This window comes from Malaclemys terrapin, chromosome 10, assembly GCF_027887155.1.
Source record: "Malaclemys terrapin pileata isolate rMalTer1 chromosome 10, rMalTer1.hap1, whole genome shotgun sequence".
In the NCBI taxonomy this organism is placed as follows: Eukaryota; Metazoa; Chordata; order Testudines; family Emydidae; genus Malaclemys; species Malaclemys terrapin.
Window position 1 is genome coordinate 55,097,252 of NC_071514.1, and position 22,292 is coordinate 55,119,543.

The following is a 22,292-nucleotide window of genomic DNA, read 5'->3' on the forward strand; positions in this document are numbered from 1 at the left end:
TTCTCTTCCACCAGCTGCAAATGTTTCTCCTTCACAGAGGCTAGTGAAGATTAGAAGGCGAAAAAGGCGCACTCGGGATGACATGTTCTCGGAGCTCCAGATGTCCTCCCACGCAGACAGAGCACAGCCGAATGCGTGGAGGCAGACAATGTCAGAGTGCAGGAAAGCACAATATGAACGCGAGGAGAGGTGGCGGGCTGAAGAGAGCAAGTGGCGGGCTGAAGAGGATAGGTGGCATCAGCTTGCTGACAGAAGGCAAGAGTCGATATTCCGGCAGCCAGAGCATCAAACTGATATGCTCCAGCACATGGTTGAGCTGCAGGAAAGGCAGCAGGATTACAGACCGCCGCTACAGCCCCTGTGTAACCAACAGCCCTTCTCCCCAAGTTCCATTGCCTCCTCACCCAGATGCCCAAGAATGCAGTGGGGGGGCCTCCAGCCACCCAGCCACTCCACCCCAGAGGATTGTCCAAGCAACAGAAGGCTGGCTTTCAATAAGTTTTAAAGTGCAGTGTGTCCTTGTCCTTATCTCCTCCCCCACCCCACCCGACGCTTCCCTCCTCCTCCACCCCTCCCGGGCTACCTTGGCAGTTATCTCCCTATTTGTGTGATGAATTCATAAAGAATGCATGAATATGAAGTAACAATGACTTTATTGTCTCTGCAAGCAGTGATCGAAGGGGAGAGTGGTTAGCTTACAGGGAAGTAGAGTGAACGGGGGTGGGGGGGAAGAGGGGAGTTCATCAAGGAGAAACAAACAGAACTTTCACACCGTAGCCTGGCCAGTCATGAAACTGGTTTTCAGAGCTTCTCTGATGCGCACCACGCCCTGCTGTGCTCTTCTAACCGCCCTAGTGTCTGGCTGCATGTAATCAGCAGCCAGGCAATTTGCCTCAACCTCCCACCCAGCCATAAATGTCTCCCCCTTACTCTCACAGATATTGTGGAGCGCACATCAAGTAGTAATAACAATGGGAATATTGGTTTTGCTGAGGTCTATGCAAGTCAGTAAACTGCGCCAGCGCGCTTTTAAAGGTCCAAATGCACATTCTACTCTCATTCTGCACTTGCTCAGCCTATAGTTGAACAGGTCCTGACTACTGTCCAGGCTGCCTGTGTATGGCTTCATGAGCCATGGCATTAAGGGGTAGGCTGGGTCCCCAAGGATAGCTATAGGCATTTCAACATCCCCAACGGTTATTTTCTGGTCTGGGAAGAAAGTCCCTTCCTGCAGCTTTTGAAACAGACCAGAGTTCCTGAAGACGCGAGCATCATGTACCTTTCCCGGCCATCCCATGTTGATGTTAGTGAAACGTCCCTTGTGATCCACCAGTGCTTGCAGCAGCATTGAAAAGTACCCCTTGCGGTTTATGTACTCGCTGGCTTGGTGCTCTGGTGCCAAGATAGGGATACGGGTTCCGTCTATCGCCCCACCACAGTTAGGGAATCCCATTGCAGCAAAGCCATCCACTATGACCTGCACATTTCCCAGAGTCACTACCCTTGATCCGGCAGCTCTTTGATTGCGTTGGCTACTTGGATCACAGCAGCCCCCACAGTAGATTTACCCACTCCAAATTGATTCCCGACTGACCGGTAGCTGTCTGGCGTTGCAAGCTTCCACAGGGCTATCGCCACTCGCTTCTCAACTGTGAGGGCTGCTCTCAACTTGGTATTCTGGTGCTTCAGGGCAGGGGAAAGCAAGTCACAAAGTTCCATGAAAGTGCCCTTACGCATGTGAAAGTTTCACAGCCACTGGGAATCGTCCCACACCTGCAACACTATGCGGTCCCACCAGTCTGTGCTTGTTTCCCTGGCCCAGAATCAGCGTTCCATGGCATGAACCTGCCCCATTAACACCATGATTTGCACATTGCTGGGGCCCGTACTTTGTGAGAGGTCTATGTCCATGTCTGTTTCCTCATCACTCTCGTCGCCGCGCTGCCATCGCCTCCTCATCTGATTTTGCCTTGGCAGGTTCTGGTCCTGCATATACTCCAGGATAATGCGCATGGTGTTTAAAGTGCTCATAATTGCCGTGATGATCTGAGCGGGCTCCATGATCCCAGTGCTATGGTGTCTGGGCTGAAAAAAGGCGCAAAACGATTGTCTGCCGTTGCTACGCAGAAGCCCCGTTAACTTCAATGAGGCTCAGTCTCCACGCTGGGGTCCTCCTGAGCAGAGCCAGTTGCAGGAGCAAGGATTTACGTGACAGATGCCAGGAACAGATGCAGTCATGGTAGGGTCTATGAAAATAGTATTTTTGTTTAACTATGTGAGAGCTAAATAACACGAAGATTGCGGTGCTGGTAAGACAGATGGGTCTGTGAGAGGATCTCTGCTAGGAGTGCTCCACAGGGTGAAAAGGAGAACCTCCTCCTACACTGTGAGAAACCCAAAAGAATTGTCAGAATGGGAGAGAAAGAAGCAGCAAACCTGAAACTGACCAGCCTAACTGCAGATTGAAACAGCAAAGGGGAAAGAAAGAGCAGCATCCTTTGATTTTTAAAGCCTTTAATTTTAAACGCACAATAAAGGATCTTACAAGTATCCCTTCGCACACCCAGACAACCCAAGCCTGCTCCAAGCTTTCAGAGCAGTGACACCCAGACAACCCAAGCCTGCTCCAAGCTTTCAGAGCGGTGACACCCAGACAACCCAAGCCTGCTCCAAGCTTTCAGAGCAGTGACACCCAGACAACCCAAGCCTGCTCCAAGCTTTCAGAGCAGTGACACCCCTCCCGATCGCCCCCCTCCCCGGGGCACGGCTGGAGTCACTGCGACTCTCAGGCAGACCCACAGCCGGGCCAGCAGGAACCAGGGGCCGGTGGCGGCTCGGGTCCCCGCCGGCCAGCGGGGCTCGCTCCGCCGCTCGATCGCGCGCCCCCCCGCCAGCGTCCCGATCCAGCCCCGCGCCCACCTCGCTCCACGCACCGGAGGGGGGGGGGGGGCGCTAGAAGTGACGGCGCTGAGTGGGGGAGGGGGGCAAGCCCCGCCGCAGGGGCTGGGGGCGGCCGGACCCTGCCCCGAGCGGGAGCGCAGGCCCGGCCCGGGGGACGCCCGCGGGCTGCTGTTTCCCGCCCGGAGGGGGCGGAACTCGCAGCGGACCGATCCGGCTCCCACCTGCCCCGGAGTTTGCAGTCGGGGAAGCAGTGCTCGGAGAGCAACTTCTCGGCCCGCTCCAGCGCGGTGCGCCGCCGCTTCAGCACCAGGGACCCGGCCATGGCCCCGCGGAGCAGCTCGGACACGGGCCGAGCCACAACTCCGGAGCCCGGCAACGGGGAGCCTGTACCTGTGGGCTACTGCGCATGTGCGGGGCCGGCGGGGTACGGTGGGGAGTGAGCACCCCGGGGGCGGGGCCTGGGTCCCGCCTCTCCCTGTCGCCCAGCAACGGGCAATCCGGCTCCGCCTCCGCTCCTCTGTCCCAGATTCCTGGCCCGGGTTCCCCCTGCAGACGCTGCGGGGAGAGAGCAGGACGCACACCCCTGTGGGGTCCCTCACACTGCTCTGGGGAAGGTTCCCCCAGGCCCAGCTGTCAGGGCTGGCCTTATAGATTCATAGATTCTAGGACTGGAAGAGACCTCGAGAGGTCATCGAGTCCAGTCCCCTGCCCGCATGGCAGGACCAAACACTGTCTAGACCATCCCTGATAGACATTTATCTAACCTACTCTTAAATATCTCCAGAGATGGAGATTCCACAACCTCCCTAGGCAGTTTATTCAAGTGTTTAACCACCCTGACAGTTAGGAACTTTTTCCTAATGTCCAACCTAGACCTCCCTTGCTGCAGTTTAAACCCATTGCTTCTGGTTCTATCCTTAGAAGCTAAGGTGAACAAGTTTTCTCCCTCCTCCTTATGACACCCTTTTAAATACCTGAAAACTGCTATCATGTCCCCTCTCAGTCTTCTCTTTTCCAAACTAAACAAACCCAATTCATTCAGCCTTCCTTCATAGGTCATGTTCTCAAGACCTTTAATCATTCTTGTTGCTCTTCTCTGGACCCTTTCCAATTTCTCCACATCTTTTTTAAAATGCGGTGCCCAGAACTGGACACAATACTCCAGCTGAGGCCTAACCAGAGCAGAGTAGAGCGGAAGAATGACTTCTCGTGTCTTGCTCACAACACACCTGTTAATACATCCCAGAATCATGTTTGCTTTTTTTGCAACAGCATCACACTGTTGACTCATATTTAGCTTGTGGCCCACTATAACCCCTAGATCCCTTTCTGCCGTACTCCTTCCCAGACAGTCTCTTCCCATTCTGTATGTGTGAAACTGATTTTTCCTTCCTAAGTGGAATACTTTGCATTTGTCTTTGTTAAACTTCATCCTGTTTACCTCAGCCCATTTCTCCAATTTGTCCAGATCATTTTGAATTATGACCCTGTCCTCCAAAGCAGTTGCAATCCCTCCCAGTTTGGTATCATCTGCAAACTTAATAAGCGTACTTTCTATGCCAATATCTAAGTCGTTGATGAAGATATTGAACAGCGCCGGTCCCAAAACAGACCCCTGCTGTACCCCACTCGTTATGCCTTTCCAGCAGGATTGGGAACCATTAATAACAACTCTCTGAGTACGGTTATCCAGCCAGTTATGCACCCACCTTATAGTAGCCCCATCTAAATTGTATTTGCCTAGTTTATCAATAAGAAAATCATGCGAGACTGTATCAAATGCCTTACTAAAGTCTAGGTATACCACATCCACAGCTTCACCCTTATCCACAAGGCTCGTTATCCTATCAAAGAAAGCTATCAGATTGGTTTGACATGATTTGTTCTTCACAAGTCCATGCTGGCTGTTCCCTATCACCTTACCACCTTCCAAGTATTTGCAGATGATTTCCTTAATTACTTGCTCCATTATCTTCCCTGGCACAGAAGTTAAACTAACTGGTCTGTAGTTTCCTGGGTTGTTTTTATTTCCCTTTTTATAGATGGGCACTATATTTGCCCTTTTCCAGTCTTCTGGAATCTCTCCCATCTCCCATGATTTTCCAAAGATAATAGCTAGAGGCTCAGATACCTCCGCTGTTACCTCCTTGAGTATTCTAGGATGCATTTCATCAGGCCCTGGTGACTTGCAGGCATCTAACTTTTCTAAGTGATTTTTAACTTGTTCTTTTTTCATTTTATCTGCTAAACCTACCCCCTTCCCATTAGCATTCACTATGTTAGGCATTCCTTCAGACTTCTCGGTGAAGACCGAAACAAAGAAGTCATTAAGCATCTCTGCCATTTCCAAGTTTCCTGTTACTGTTTCTCCCTCTTCACTAAGCAGTGGGCCTACCCTGTCTTTGGTCTTCCTCTTGCTTCTAATGTATTGATAAAAAGTCTTCTTGTTTCCCTTTATTCCCGTAGCTAGTTTGAGCTCATTTTGTGCCTTTGCCTTTCTAATCTTGCCCCTGCATTCCTGTGTTGTTTGCCTATATTCATCCTTTGTAATCTGTCCTAGTTTCCATTTTTTATATGACTCCTTTTTATTTTTTAGATCATGCAAGATCTCGTGGTTAAGCCAAGGTGGTCTTTTGCCACATTTTCTATCTTTCCTAACCAGCGGAATAGCTTGCTTTTGGGCCCTTAATAGTGTCCCTTTGAAAAACTGCCAACTCTCCTCAGTTGTTTTTCCCCTCAGTCTTGATTCCCATGGGACCTTACCTATCAGCTCTCTGAGCTTACCAAAATCTGCCTTCCTGAAATCCATTGTCTCTATTTTGCTGTTCTCCCTTCTACCCTTCCTTAGAATTGCAAACTCTATGATTTCATGATCACTTTCACCCAGGCTGCCTTCTACTTTCAAATTCTCAATGAGTTCCTCCCTATTTGTTAAAATCAAGTCTAGAACAGCTTCCCCCCTAGTAGCTTTTTCAACCTTCTGAAATAAAGAGTTGTCTCCAATGCAGTCCAAGAATTTGTTGGATAGTCTGTGCCCCGCTGTGTTATTTTCCCAACATATATCCGGATAGTTGAAGTCCCCCATCACCACTAAATCTTGGGCTTTGGATGATTTTGTTAGTTGCTTAAAAAAAGCCTCATCCACCTCTTCCACCTGGTAAGGTGGCCTGTAGTAGACTCCTAGCATGACATCACCCTTGTTTTTTACCCCTTTTAACCTAACCCAGAGACTCTCAACACTTCTGTCTCCTATGCCCATCTCTACCTCAGTCCAAGTGTGTACATTTTTAATATATAAGGCAACACCTCCTCCCTTTTTCCCCTGTCTATCCTTCCTGAGCAAGCTGTACCCATCCACACCAACATTCCAATCATGTGTATTATCCCACCAAGTTTCAGTGATGCCAACAATGTCATAGTTGTATTTATTTATTAGCACTTCCAGTTCTTCCTGCTTATTCCCCATACTTCTCGCATTTGTATATAGGCATCTAAGATACTGGTTTGATCTTTCCTCCCAGTTTTGTCCTGACCCTCCTTTCTCTCTGACAATATAGCCCACACTCCCTCTCGTTTCTGACCCATCTCCCCGGTCTCCATGTTCCCCACTTACCTGTGGGCTTTGCTCACCTGTCCCCGTCGAACCTAGTTTAAAGCCCTCCTCACTAGGTTAGCCAGTCTGTGTCCAAGTAGGGTCTTTCCTCTCCTCGAAAGGTGAACGCCATCTCTGCCTAGCAGTCCTTCCTCAAATAGCATCCCGTGGTCTAGGAAGCCAAAGCCCTCCTGGCGACACCATCTTCGCAGCCAGGCATTCACCTCCATGATGCATCTGTCTCTGCCTGGGCCCCTACCTTTGACAGGAAGAATTGAAGAGAATACCACCTGCGCTCCAAACTCCTTCACCCGTACTCCCAGAGCCCTGTAGTCACTCTTGATCCGCTCAGTGTTACACCGCGCAGTATCATTTGTGCCCACATGGATGAGTAGCATGGGGTAGTAGTCAGAGGGCCGGATAATCCTCCACAATGCCTCCGTAACGTCTCGGATACGGGCTCCCGGCAGGCAGCATACCTCCCGAGATGTAATGTCAGGGCGACAGATGGGCGCCTCCGTCCCCCTCAGCAGAGAGTCTCCGACCACCACTACCCTACGTTTTCTATTCGCAGTGGTGGCAGCAGACCTCCCAGCCTTAGGGGTACGAGGCTTCTCCTCCTTTACTGTAGGGAGTGATTCCTTCTTTCCTGTATCAAGAAGAGCATAATGGTTACCTATTACCACAGCAGGAGGGTTCGGAGCAGGGGTGGAGCACTGCCTGCTGCCAGAAGTAACCAGCTGCCAGTGTCCATCCTGAGCCATCTCCTCCTCCACCAGTGGTGTATCAGCAGTCCTGTGTACTGGGACAGCTACCTCAGCTGTCTCCACATGGACACTGTCGAGGAATTGCTCGTGGATTCGGTTGCTCCTCAACCTAGCCACCTCCTCCTGTAGCTCTCTCACCTGCTGCCTGAGAGATTCCACCAGCAGGCACCTCTCACATTGGATGGTCCCCCCAGCCTGGATATCAGTAAGTGGAAATTGCAAGTTACAGTCTCTGCAAAACCACACCAGGATCTGGGTAGAAGCATCCATGCTCAGGCGCTCTGTCTGGCTACAGGCACAGGTGGAGGAGACAGAAGCAGTGCTGGCACAGGTGTTGCGGGTCTTCCTAACCATCGTAAGCCTCTCTCTGTCAAACTCCCGTCTGCAGCCCCCTGTCCGCTGAAAGGGTTGTTTAAGCAAGAAGTTTTGAATGTAGTTGGTTTATAGGTATTAAGGGGAATAAAGAGAAAACAGATAGAACCGGCAAGGGACCCTCGCCCCCTTCCTAACTCCCTTGCGAAACTCCCTGTTAGCAGCCCCTGGTCGCAAAAGCTCCCTGGTCGCTTGTGCGCTGCTTTATAAAGCCCTGGCCTGTATGAATGCCCCGCCCACTGATTAAGGCTCAGCCACTTACCAGAGGCTTCTAGCTTTCAAGCCTTCCTTTGAAGCTCACAGCTTCCAACTGCCAGCCACAGCACACGGTCCTTCAAACAACCAAAACAAACAAACAGACTGACAAACACAAGCTCAGCACACAGCAAGTAACCCTCAAACACAAACAAACACACACTACAGACAGTCACTTACCCCAAAAGGGTGCTGTATTGCTCCTCCTTCACCTGGAGAACTCCCTTGCGAAACTCCCTGTTAGCAGCCCCTGTTCGCAAAAGGCCTTACTATGAGGCGAGCTGAGGCGGCCATCTCAGGTGCCAGATGGGGTGGAGGGTGCCACTAGGACCCAGAGTGTAGAAAATTGTATCTGCTGCTGGTGCACAGAGATGGTGGAGTGCTGTGGTGGAGGAAAGAGGGCACATGAGACATAACAGGCAGGCAGGAGAAAAGGTGAGAGGTAATAACAGAAAGCAGCAGGAGCTACAGGGAGAGAGAGGAGGAGGAGCCTCTTATCTACCTCTCTAGCACCCCCAGGAGCCTGGATTGATTACACTGCTCTACAGCCAAAATGCTTCTGAAATAAATGTAGTCAAACTTTACTAATTCTGGGTCACTGAGAACGAAAATGATGCTTAAAATAGTTGATTGGCTCTAGTTTTCAAGATATGCTATTGGGTCAGTATATACGACCATTGACTTGGGAATGGCGGAGGATAAGTGAGTTATAAAGGGAAGGGATCTCAATTTAAACCAGAAATGACTAAAATACATCTTTAACTGGATCTATGAATAAATCTATGACTGGGTTTGGACAGTACTTGCTTTTTAGGCAAAACAATGAATGATGCAATCTGAAGCTGGTATTGCGTCATACATGATATGAATTGCATCATGTTATTCCTAGAAGTAATGTTTTGCCATCAATTCCAGTTGGTCATGCAGTCCATATGAAGGAAACCTATGACAACATGAAACAACTTTTGAGGTGCATAAACTATGACCAACATCAGTGGCAGCTTTGTGGCAATTTGAAGATTGTTGCTCTCTTGCTTGGTCTGCAGACTGGATACACAAAGTACTGCTGTTTTCTCTGCGAATGGGATAGTCGTGCAAGAGATTCCCACTACATCAAGAAAGATTGGCCACTCTGACAGTCATTGGAGCCTGGGAGGAAAAGTGTTCAGCATCCACCACATGATGAATCAAGGAAGATTTTGTTACCACCCTTACATATCAAGCTGGCTCTGATGAAGAACTTTGTCAAGGCCATTGACAAAACACAAGCAGCTTTCAAGTACCTTCGTGGAAAATTTCCAAGGTTAAGTGAAGCTAAGATAAAGGAAGGTGTCTTTGTTGGTCCTCAGATTCGTGAACTTCTTCGAGATGATGCATTTGACCATGCACTACGTGGCAAGGAAAAGACGGCATGGAAAGCCTTCCAGTTAGTGGCAATACATTTTCTCGGAAACAACAAAGCAGACAACTACAGGTTGTTGGTGGAAAACCTCCTCAAGGCATACAAAAGCCTTGGTTGCAACATGTCACTAAAGATACATTTTTTGCACTCTCATCTAGATTTTTTCCACCGAACTGCGGAGCAGTGAGCAACAAGCACGGCGAGCAATTTCACCAGGACATTGCAACAATGGAGAAACACTATCAGGGCAAATGGAGCCCATCAATGCTTGCAGACTATTGCTGGACAGTGACAAGAGAGGCTCCATTTAATGAATACAAGAGACAAGCCAAGAAGCACCAAGTAGACACTGAATAGGACTAAACTATGTACATAATAGTTTTTTGCCTTTTGTTTCATAATAAATTTTATTTATATAACCCTTTTGCTGATTTTTAAAGTGTTACATAAACAGGACAGGTGAAATATTATCATGTAAAGCAACCATAAACATATGAAAAGACCTAGGTTTACAATTTATGATTAAAACTCTACTATCTTCACAATATACATAGACATAAAATGTAAAAACTTAAATATCTTAGAAACAGTAGCCAATCAGTTGTTTTAATTGTCATATTTGAATTCAGCACATCAAAATACATAATAAATAGCACATTTTATCTCTGAAGCAGACGACTTCTCAAAAATTGTAGACCAGTGTTAACACCAGCTTCTCAGGGAGCTTCCTGTTTCCTGCTGCTTCCCTGAACCACTTAGGAGAACAGGCAGTCAACTGAAGTAGTAGGTAGGGTTACAATATTTTAAGTGTCCAAAAAGAGGACACTCCACGGGGTCCCAGCCCCGCCCCAACTCCGCCCCCGCCCCACCCCTTCCCGGCCCCGCCCCAAGTCCGCTGCTTCCCGCGAATCAAATGTTCGCGGGAAGCCTGAAGCAGGCAGCAGGTAAGCTGGGGCTGGGGCTGGGTAGGGGGGGTGCAAGGAGGCGCGGCCCAGTCTGGCCCCCCCAGCCAAGTGGCCGGCCGGTCCAGGCCAAGAGGCTCTGGACCCAGCGTCTCCCGCCCGGCTCGGGCTCTGGGGCGCCGGCTCCTGGCCTCGCACCGCCGGCCCCCGGCTCCTGCCCCCACACCGCCGGCCCCTGGCCCCGGGCCGAGCACCGCTGGCCCCTCCCTCCCTATTTTCCCAGACATGTCCGGCTTTTTGGGATTTCCTCCCGGACGGGGATTTGAGGCCCAAAAAGCCGGACATGTCCGGGAAAATCCGGACGTATGTTAACCCTAGTAGTAGGAGCCAGTTAGGCCCTTAAGATGCTGATATCTTCCATCACTCAGGCCCTGCTACCAGCCTGCTTATTTGTCTCCTTCAATTGAGTGTTAAGAGCCACTATAGCTGGCACAGAACAGGAGTCATGAGTGAAAGAAGAAAATGCCCCTCTGGGGCAGCATTCAAAAAAAGAAAGAAAGCAAAGGAAGCTTTTCTAGCTAAGCAGGAAGGAGCTCTCCTGAGATACATAGACACAAATGTTCACGGTGAGCCTTCTGGCCCCAGTGAGGATGTGAGTGCAGAGGAGATGCCTGATCTTCCAGTTAGAGTGCAGGTGACCTGGCATCTACTTCAGAATCCATATCTCCATCTCAAATGGATGTAACCATGCACATTCCTGAAGAAAAGTGTAGATCAGAGAAGAGTGTGGTGGAGGTGCAAGAAACAGCTGCTGCTGAGTTTAGTTCCTTAGGTCTAGATGATCCAGGACTGTGGACCCACTTGAGCAGTAGCCTGAGGGACTTCCTTGTACTGCATGGGCCACAGCAAGTGAAAAACTTCATGTTCCCCAAAGACAATGAAAATAGAAGTTTCCATCCAACACATTACTGGCATGAAATCCCCAATGGTGACAAAGTGGAGAGGCCATAGCTTATGTGCTAAAAAACCCAGAATGCTGCATACTGTTTTTGTTGCAAACTCTTCCAGTCTAATGTTCCAGCCACATTGGGTTCTACAGGAACAAAGGACTGGAAAAATCTGGCTAGAAATCTGGCATGCCATGAGAAGGCAGCAAATCACCAGAGAGCATCCCATAGGTGGAAAGAGCTTGAGATGAGACTAAGGTTAAAGGCCACCGTAGATGATCAGCATCAAGAGAAGATTGCATCAGAGTCTCTTTACTGGCAAAATGTTCTGAAAAGGCTCATTGCCATTGCGAGAATGCTTGCTACCCAAAACCTAGCACTGCATGGCACTTCAGATCAGCTGTATGTGCCAAACAATGGAAACTTCCTTAAAATTGTGGAGCTGATGGCTGAGTTTGATGCTGTACTCCAGGAGCAGCTAAGAAGAGTCGCCACCCAAGAAATGTACACACACCACTACCTTGGAAAAACAATTCAAAATGAGATCACATAGTTACTGGCAACAAAAGTCAAACAGAAGATTGTGGCAGATTTGAAGTCAGCAAGATATATTACTCTGTTATTCTGGACTGCACACCTGACAGCAGCCATACGGAAAAAATGACTTTAATGGTGCGTTTTGTAACAACAACAGAACCTAGTGAAAATGTCCCTGCAATGGTGACTGTTAGCATTTTCTAGACTTTATTGACATTGATGATACTACAGGAGCTGGTATGACAAATGTGCTTCTTAAAAAGCTGGAAGATACGGGAATTGCGATAGCTGATGTGAGAGGTCAGGGCTACGATAATGGTGCCAACATGAGAGGAAAGAACAGAGGAGTGCAGACACGGATCCGAGAGTTAAACCCTCAAGCTTTTTTTGTCCCATGCAGTTCTCATTCATTGAACTTGGTGGTCAGTGATGCAGCATCAGATTCTAGTGAGGCTGCTGAATTTTTTAATGTAATTCAAAGCATCTATGTATTTTTCTCTGCATCAACTCATCAATGGCAAATTTTGAAGCAACATCTGGGAACATCCTCTCTGACACTGAAACCACTGAGTATCACACGATGGGAAAGTCGAGTGGAGGTGATAAAGCCTATCAAACACCAAACTGGGAAGATAGATGAAGTCATAGTTGCCATTATGGAGGATAATGCTATGACAGGAACTGTTCGTGGGAGAATAGTGGCAGAGGGAAATGGAATCACCAGAAACATACATAACTTCAAATTTCTGTGTGGCTTAGTGTTGTGGCATGACATACTGTTTGAAATAAATGTTGTAAACAAGAGACTCTGAGGTGTTGACCTTGATATAGCTGGAGCAATGGAACAACTGGACAAAGCAAAGTCATACCTACAGTCTTCCCGGTCAGATGGGGGGTTTCAAAACGTTTTGAAGAGTGCACAGAAGTTGGCAGAGGAACTTCACACTGAAGCTATTTTCCCACCCATTCAAAAAAACAAGAGTCACCGAAGAAGAAGACATTTTGATTATGAGGCACGGGATAATCCCATAAGAGACCCAAAACAACAATTCAAAGTTGAATTCTTTAACCAGGTACTAGATTGTGCAATACAGTCAGTTGAAGAACGTTTCATTCAGCTCAAGGAACACAGCATTATATTTGGGATGTTGTATGATATTCCAAAACTCCTCACTATACCTGAAGAAGATCTACACCAGCAATGCAGGGTACTAGAGACTGTGTTGACACATGATGACATGCACGATATTGATGCAAGTGATTTAGGTGATGAACGGAAAGCCCTTTCAAGATACATTTCAGCAGGATCAACTCCAAAGGCTGTTCTGGAATATATGTGCACAAATAAGATGAACACCCTCTTTCCAAATGCTTTTGTTGCTCTGCGCATACTTCTAACACTTCCTGTAACAGTTGCCAATGGAAAACGCAGCTTCTCCAAGCTGAAGTTAATAAAAATACATCTATGCTCCACAATGACACAGGAGAGGCTGGTCGGCCTTGAAACCATCTCAATAGAGCATGAGCTGGCCCAGACTGTGGACTTTCAGCAGGAAGCAGTTCAAATCTTTGCAACCAAGAAGGCACAGAAAGCACCACTTTGATCATTCAAACAGATAAAAATGCCCGTGTTTACTATGCAGACAAGAAAAGTTACATTTGCTGTTCAGGTGTTTGAAAGTTAAGGGTTACTTACAATTTTTGAACAAGGCATTTTAAGTTGTTAGTTCTCCTTTATTGGGGTAGGTAGCAGAGCAGTACCAAGAGAGGAGTAGTATAGGAAGAAGGCAGAATTGAGACCTTTCAAAATTTTGGCCCAAGCGAGGGGATATGGGGGCGTCATTTGAGCTCCCCGCCTCAGGTACCAAAATATTGTGGGCTGGCCCTGCCTGCTGTGAACAGCCATGGGGTCAGCCCCAGGATTGCCGTGGGAACCAGGTTCTGCTGTGCTGCAGGCTCCCAGTGTCAGGGTGGGCCAGTCACTTGAGCCCAGATCCTCATGGGTTTAGGCACCTAAATCCCATGAAGTCCTACCTTTTCTGTGCCTCAGTTCCCCACCCCTGCAGTGGGGGTTACAGCCCTGCCCTGCCTCCCAATAGTGGTGTGAGGATAAAGACCTTAAAGACTGGGAGGTGCTCAGCTCCTACAGTAATGGCGCCACAGGAGTACCTAAGACAGACTACAAACAGGCAGAGATATGAGAAAATACACACACACACACACAGATGTGAAACACATACATTCCAAAACAGAACCATGCAGGGTAATGTATGTTATAAAAAACACCAACAAACCAACCACACACAGCTAGCCCATGGACCAGGCTGAACTTGTTCCTGTCACTCTCATTTCACAGGCCCTTTCCTCCTAGTGTTTGTCACACTCACTTCTTGCAACACTGGCCAGGATTTCAAAAGCTGCCCTGCGCACTCGAGTCCTTACACCTACAAGGAGCTCCATGGAAGCGAAGGAGGGTCTGCCACATGCATGCAGGGATCCACTGAAGTGGACCCGTTTGTGGGATTGTGTCACTTCTGTATGAGTTTGCTCATGTGAATAGTTTAATTGACTTCACTGGGGCTCTGCACATGCACAAAAGTCCTTCCATGTGGATCAGTTAGAGGATCAGGGGCTTTGGCCCCCAACTTGTTTGAGCTCCGTACAGCCGCAGGGGTCCACCCACACTCATCTCATTGTAAAACTGGGACCTTTGAAAGAATACGGCTTTTTCATCTCAGCATTTACAAACATCTCCCTTTAATGTGCTACTTTATAGTCATCACTGCATGAAGAGAGATGATTAATCCATTTTAATTAGTGATAGCACTGGGACTTCGACTGAGTTTGACCCATTGCATGGCAATTTTACACCTTCAAATATTTTCACTCACACCACTATGTTGTCACTGTTACATCAGCTACATTGTAAATGAATCCTAGGTAGAAAGAGGACTCCATTTCACACACTCTCAGGCTCAAACCCTGCTAGCAGCTCCGTGTAGGTGGACGCCCGCAGAGTCTTCGGTGAGCTTCATCCTAGGTGCAGTGAGCCACCCACAATGATCAGCCTGTAACATCAGGGCCTTCGTTGTGACAACTTGTTTGATGATCAGAACAGTTGCTGAAATCATTCCCAGAAGTGTGAGCAGCCAGAGAAGCTTGAACTCAATAATGCTTTAAAATATACACTCTCTATCTCCACTTCTGCAAATGTGCTCAATGGGCATTCACGTTGTTCCCTAAGAGTTTAATAAGCTTGGGCTATTATGGGGCTAGAAATCAGACAAGGGCAGTCATTTAAAGATACATCTCTGTAAGAGAAGAATTTGGGCCCTGTGAATTTCCCATGTTGCAAAATTTGGCGTCCAGAAAGTAGCAGAGTACAGAAAGTTCCACACCGCTGTTGCTTGTTCTCTCCATTCACTCATACTGCACCGTGATCCTTTGTCCAATGAGGGTTTTGATCTGACCCGAATTGTTTTCAGGATGCAGTTCCTTGGGATTCTGTGGCTAAGTCATCCCACCCCCATGGTCAAAGCCATGGTAGAAGGCTCTGCAGGAGGAAATCTCCATGAGGAGACCCTAGCTGAGATACCTCCACATCATCCTGGTAGGGGGCAAAGAGGGAACAAAGCCACAAGGCCCACCCTCAAGCCCTGCACATCCCCAGAGCACCGCAGAAGGCCAGGGCTCTCCATGCAGAGGCCTTTTACCTCCAGACCAGCTCTATCCCCAAATTCAGTTGAAGGCAATAGGAACACTGGCTCCACAGCCCCACTGAAAATCAGCCCTCAGGTGTCCCCAGTTGGGCACAAGAAATGAAGGCACCCAAAAATCAGTAGCTGTTTTTGAGAACATTGACCTCCCCCTCTCCGTGCTTCAGTTTCCTCGTCTGTAAAATGGAGATAATACTCCTCACCCACCTTGCTAAAGCACTTTGAATGACAAACGTTTGGTAATGCTTGTTGGAGAGACCGTAGAGAGAGAGGAACTTTCCTCACACACGGATCACAGACCTAGCAGCAGCCATATTGCTTCCCACCCCTTTGACTGAGTCCCTGGAATGCCCAGTGAAAATATGCGTCCACTGAACAATTCTAGACTGCCTTTGCATCTCTCATGGTCACTAAACGGCTCCTCAGTGGTACATTGGAAGAGCAGATGCCCCTGACAATACTGCCTGGGGTTGGGGGGACAAGATACTCTCGTTACAAAGGAACATTGAGATGATCAGAAAGCCGAGCCAGGGACCATCCTATAGTTTGGCAGCTTTTCCTTAAGAGAGTCAAGAGCTTTGATTCATTCTAAATTAGACTCCTCCTCAGTCACTCTGTGTGAGTGTGTGGATAGAGAGAGAGAAAGTACATGGGTGTGTACCTATATGGGTAGGAAAAAGCAGGGAGAGGCGGCAGGGAGCAAAGACAGGGACTAGGGAAAGACACCCATGGGGAATGGGGAGCAAGTGGGTTGGGGAAGGAAGAGCCAAAAAGGGACAGAAGGAAAGAAAGGGGGGGGGGAAGAGCCCACAGGCCCCAGGGAAAGGGGTTGGAGGAGGTGCAGAGGAAGAGAATAGAAAAGAATGTGAGCAAGAGAGGGAGAAGATGAAGGGGGAATAAAAATCATAGGGAGAAGAAGGGATAAAGAAATGGCTCAAGGAGAGGAGAGAGCAAGACAAGCCACCACGTTATGATCCAGCCGGGTTAGTGGAGCCTGTTGTAATAATTTGGGCCTCGTACGCCTAACCCGATTGTAAGCTTAACTTTGGGTGAGTGGATAAAAAGTTGATCAAATGTTCCAATAACTCATAACAGGGAATGTTGAGGAAAGGGAGACAGACTGAATGAGCCCAAACAGAAAGGCCAACTAGTAACTCAAGGGCACTGTTAAGATCGTGCTTGGTCAGCAAGAGAACTGTGGGGCTGGAAATCAAGGGACCAAAACTGGTGTGTCGGAAATGAGGTCTAATTGGTAGACAAAATAATAAGGGGAAGGACTATTCCACCCATCGCTCCCTTTGGGGTCCATTAGAAAAAAGACCTTTGGGGAGAATGAAGCGCTCTGACTAGCTGGGTGATGGGTGGACAGGAAGAAGTGAACTTCACTGCATGGCTGCCACATCCACCATCTCCTCGGGACCTCAGGATCCACCGTAACACTGTTGGGCCTTCATGATCCTGATCCTGACGTTGAGAAATGTCCTGTCCAGACCAGGCCTGAGAGAGAGGGACTCAGATGACACGGCCACCTCCACTGGCTCCAGCCAAATCCCAAACACCACCTGGGATGTAAGGGGGTGTTTGCTGTGGGACTGAGCAGACCAATGTCTGTGTGTTCCAAAATCCCAAGCCTTGTTTCACTGTTTAGTGCTGTACAGTGGCAGGAGTCATGTTAACACCTTTCAATCTCTAGGCCAATATATTCCATTAAACCGAATACAAAAACCTTCCAGGCTGTGGCTGCCTCTCTGCCCCCAACTCATACTAGCCCTTGGGAGAGCTGCATTGCCCAGCTGCCCCACACCCTCCCCACAGCCACCCTCCTCTCCATCAACCCCACGGTCTCAACCTTGGGGTCAGCTACAACTCTACCTCTCCCCCTCGCCCCACCCCACATCCAGGCTGCTGCCCAATCTTGCACTCATAAAATCATAGACTATCAGGGTTGGAAGGGACCTCAGGAGATCATCTAGTCCAACCCCCTGCTTAAAGCAGGACCAATCCCCAACTAAATATATCCCAGCCAGGGCTTTGTCAAGCCTGACCTTAAAAACCTCTAAGGATGGAGATTCCACCACCTCCCTAGATAACCCATTCCAGTGCTTCACCATCCTCTTAGTGAAAAAGTTTTTCCTAATATCCAACCTAAACCTCCCCGACTGCAACTTGCGACCATTACTCCTTGTTCTGTCATCTGCTACCACTGAGAACAGTCTAGATCCACCCTCTTTGGAACCCCCTTTCAGGTAGTTGAAAGCAGCTATCAAATCCCCCCTCATTCTTCTCTTCTGCAGACTAAACAATCCCTGTTCCCTCAGCCTCTCCTCATAAGTCATGTGCTCCAGTCCCCATATCATTTATGTTGCCCTCCGCTGGACTCTTTCCAATTTTTCCACATCCTTCTTGTAGTGTGGGGCCCAAAACTGGACACAGTACTCCAGATGAGGCTTCACCAATGTTGAATAGAAGGGAACGATCACGTCCCTCGATCTGCTGGCAATGCCCCTACTTATACAGCCCAAAATGCTGTTAGCCTTCTTGGCAACAAGGGCACACTGTTGACTCATATCCAGCTTCTAGTCCACTGTAACCCCTAGGTTCTTTTCTGCAGAACTGCTGCCTAGCCATTCGGTCCCTAGTCTGTAGCAGTGCATGGGATTCTTCCGTCCTAAGTGCAGGACTCTGCACTTCTCCTTGTAAAACCTCATCAGATTTCTTTTGGCCCAATCCTCTAATTTGTCTAGGTCCTTCTGTATCCTATCCCTACCCTCCAAAGTATCTACCACTCCTCCCAGTTTAGTGTCATCTGCAAACTTGCTGAGGATGCACTCCACGCTATCCTCCAGATCATTAATGAAGATATTGAACAAAACAGGCCCCAGGACCGACCCTTGGGACACTCCGCTTCATACTGGCTGCCAACTAGACATGGAGCCATTGATCACTATGCATTGAGCCCGACGATCTAGCCAGCATTCTGTCCACCTTATAGTCCATTCATCCAGCCCATACTTCTTTAAATTGCTGGCAAGAATACTGTGGGAGACAGTATCAAAAGCTTTACTAAAGTCAAGGAATAACACATCCACTGCTTTCCCCTCATCCACAGAGCCAGTTATCTCGTCATAGAAGGCAATTAGGTTAGTCAGACATGACTTGCCCTTGGTGAATCCATGCTGATTGTTCCTCATCACTTTCCTCTCCTCTAAGTGCTTCAGAATTGATTCCTTGAGGACCTGCTCCGTGATTTTTCCAGGGACTGAGGTGAGGCTGACTGGCCTGTAGTTCCCCAGATCCTCCTTCTTCCCTTTTTTAAAGATGGGCACTACATTAGCCTTTTTCCAGCCATCCGGGACCTCCCCCAATCGCCATGAGTTTTCAAAGATAATGGCCAATGGCTCTGCAATCACCTCCGCCAACTCCTTTAGCAGGGCTGGCTCCAGGCACCAGTGCAGGAAGCAGGTGCTTGGGGCGGCCAATGGAAAGGGGCAGCACGTCCGGGTCTTTGGCGGCAATTCGGGGGCGGGTCCCTCAGTCCCTCACAAAGTGAAGGACCCGCTGCCGAATTGCCGCCGAAGAATGAAGCGGCGCGGCAGAGCTGCCGCCGAAGTGCCGCCGATCGCGGCTTTATCTTCCCCCTCACACTTCACCGCTTGGGGCGGCAAAAAACCCGGAGCCGGCCCTGTCCTTTAGCACCCTCGGATGCAGCGCATCTGGCCCCATGGACTTGTGCTCGTCCAGCTTTTCTAAATAGTCCCGAACCACTTCTTTCTTCACAGAGGGCTGGTCACCTCCTCCCCATGCTGTGCTGTACAGTGCAGCAGTCTGGGAGCTGACCTTCTTCATGAGGACAGAGGCAAAAAAAGCACTGAGTACATGAGCTTTTTCCACATCCTCTGTCACTAGGTTGCCTCCCTCATTCAGTAAGGGGCCCACACTTTCCTTGACTTTCTTCTTGTTGCTAACCTACCTGAAGAAACCCTTCTTGTTACTCTTAACATCTCTTGCTAGCTGCAACTCCAAGTGTGATTTGGCCTTCCTGATTTCACTCCTGCATGCCTGAGTAATATTTTTATACCCTTCCCTGGTCATTTGTCCAATCTTCCACTTCTTGTAAGCTTCTTTTTTGTGTTTAAGATCAGCAAGGATTTCACTGTTATTTACTATTCTTTCAACACATCGGGATGATTTGTTCCTGCAACCTCAGTAAGGATTCTTTAAAATACAGCCAGCTCTCCTGGACCCCTTTCCCCCTCATGTTATTCTCCCAGGGGATCCTGCCCATCAGTTCCCTGAGGGAGGCAAAGTCTGCTTTTCTGAAGTCTAGGGTCCGTATTCTGCTGCTCTCCTTTCTTCCTTGTGTCAGGATCTGAACTCAACCATCTCATGGTTACTGCCTCCCAGGTTCCCATCTACTTTTGCTTCCCTACTAATTCTTCCCAGTTTGTGAACAGCAGGTCAAGAAGAGCTCTGCCCCTAGTTGGTTCCTCCAGCACTTGCACCAGAAAATTCTCCCCTACACTTTCCAAAAACATCCTGGATTGTCTGTGCACCGCTGTATTGCTCTCCCAGCAGATATCAGGGTGATTGATGTCTCCCATGAGAACCAGGGCCTGCGATCCAGTAACTTCTGTTAGTTGCCAGAAGAAAACCTCGTCCTCCTCATCCCCCTGGTCTGGTGGTCTATAGCAGACTCCCACCACGACATCACCCTAGTTGCTCACACTTGAAATTTAATCCAGAGACTCTCAGGTATTTCTGCAGTTTCATACCGGAACTCTGAGCAGTCATACTGCTCTCTTACTTACAGTGCAACTCCCCACCCTTTCTGCCCTGCCTGTCCTTCCTGAACAGTCCTTCCTTTACCATGTCTCTACAATTCCCCTCATCCTCTCCAGCCCACCTGCTCCAGGCCTTGATCACCCATCCCATTAACTCTGCCCTCCCCCCACATCTCCTCTCATTCCCCTTCAGAGCCCGCTGTAAAATCATCTAACCCATCAGACCAGCCTATTCTGATCCCTCCCCTGGCTCCCTCGCAGGTCCTACGCTAGAGCTAGCAAATTCCCCAAAAATGCATCTCTCAGGGCCATCCAAACCAGGTGCGAATTCAGCAAATCCTTTCAGCCACACACAAAAAGGGAATGTTTTGTTTTAAAAGTCAAACCAGTCTGTTTGGACCATTCCACAGCAAAATGTTGTCACTTTTCATTTTGAAATTGAGGCAACTTTAAAAAAAGTGGGGGGAGGGTTGAAAAACACCCACAAACAACCTGAAACGAAAAACCAAAACAATTTTGTTTCAGGCCAAACTGAACCAATATTTATTTTTTTTTGTATTTCTCCAACTGGCCCCCAAACTGAAAAGTCACTGATTTGCTCAGCTCCATTCAGCACCCAAGTGCGGCTCCTTGTTAAGTCTTTGCAAACTTCTTCCCCACCTAGCTCTCCGGGCTCATTCCCCCGCCACTCTCCCAGCCATTCCCTTTGTGTCCTTCCCTGGCTCTCCCTTGCCAACCCCCTGCCATCCTGCTCCTCAGGCTCCCTTTCTCCTGCCCCAAACTTCCCTCTCTTCCTTCAAGTTCCTGCGTAAACAAGATCCTGCTCAGGAGAATGGGAAATCAAATAAACCAAGCAAGAGATTCGCTGCTCTTTGGGGTCAGGCCTGTGCCCTCCCCTGTATTGTACAGCCCCCAGCATGCTGTTGGGACTCAATAAATACCCACGGGTCCTGCGCTCTGACTGCCTTTGATTGCAGACTTTAGGAATGGGATTTAGTGTCTGTGTGTATCCTTAGGAAAGAATCTTCTCAGCCCTTTTATTCTCTCAGCCCAGGGCACCGATGCAGCTGTGGCTGGACTAACAATTGGAGCGCCTCACGCTGAGACGGACGGCCAGTCCAATCTCATGCTTCAGGGATTCCATGGTCACTGAGGGGTGAGGAAGGAATTTTTTACCCATATGTCAGAGAATAGCAAAGCTGGCCAGGTGCATTGTGGGGATTTCACCTTCCCCTTTGCTGATGCAAGAGGCAAGATACTGGAGTGGACTGACACAAAATGATTTTGCACCTTGTGGTCGAATCTCCTTTTCTCATGACACATTATACAAACAGGGTTTGTGGGGAGGCCCCGGGGCTCCCTTGGATTAAAATTCCCAACAAAAGCCAAGAGCAATCCTCCCTTAATCCAATCTGGGGGATGCAAACCCCAAGGGCCCTAGCCAGACAGCCCCAGCCCACCTTGCCTCTGTGATGTCAGCAGTGGCCCTGTGACACGAAGGGGGCAGGCAGGGGCTCTTTTACATACCTTAGAGGACACCGTGATTAAAGCCAAGCAAAATAATCACTGTTATTAACCATGGCTATTTAAAGAAAAGAAAACACTAAACAAAACAACAAAAGACAGAACACAAATGATAAAAGGCTGATTTCTGTCCAGTCTCATCTGTATGCTTCTCTCTGGAGAGCTTTTAACAGATTACACCTTTGTGAGCAGGCTGGCCTTTGATGGGGTACTTTTCTTTTGGTAAATTGAAACCAGGTCTTATTTCCCAAAATTATTGTGAGTCATAGATACTAAGACTGTTTATGGATGGGCAACATAATTTTAAGAGCAGGCGGATCCTATTAATAACTAGACTGTTTATATAGATGGGCAAAGTAAGCAATTTTAACTCAATCCTCTGAAATAGAAGAAAGTAGTTACATTACTTAGTTAGAAGAAACCATTTAAGGAGCTGGCTTGAGACTGGCCAATTAACAAAATATTTAGAATCTTAAATTCAGTTAAATCCCACTATTTCTCCGTTTCCCAATGATTAGCCCTTGTCTCTTTCCCAAATGCATGGTCTAAGCATTTAGTGGTTAACAGGAGAAACTGTTAACATCTTAAATTACAAC

General features: G+C 48.4%; 2 protein-coding genes across 2 annotated transcripts in view; both read right to left on the bottom strand.

Moving 5' to 3' along the window:
- LOC128844720 (alpha-mannosidase 2C1-like) overlaps positions 1–3,283 on the bottom strand; it is a 31,472-nt gene extending 28,189 nt beyond the window's left edge. The window contains 1 exon segment of the mRNA XM_054042667.1: positions 3,123–3,283. Coding sequence (XP_053898642.1) covers positions 3,123–3,223 — 101 coding nt within the window. The 5' untranslated portion in view covers positions 3,224–3,283.
- ECI1 (enoyl-CoA delta isomerase 1) overlaps positions 1–22,292 on the bottom strand; it is a 280,245-nt gene that overhangs the window by 86,338 nt on the left and 171,615 nt on the right. The gene's annotated exons all lie outside the window — the stretch shown is intronic.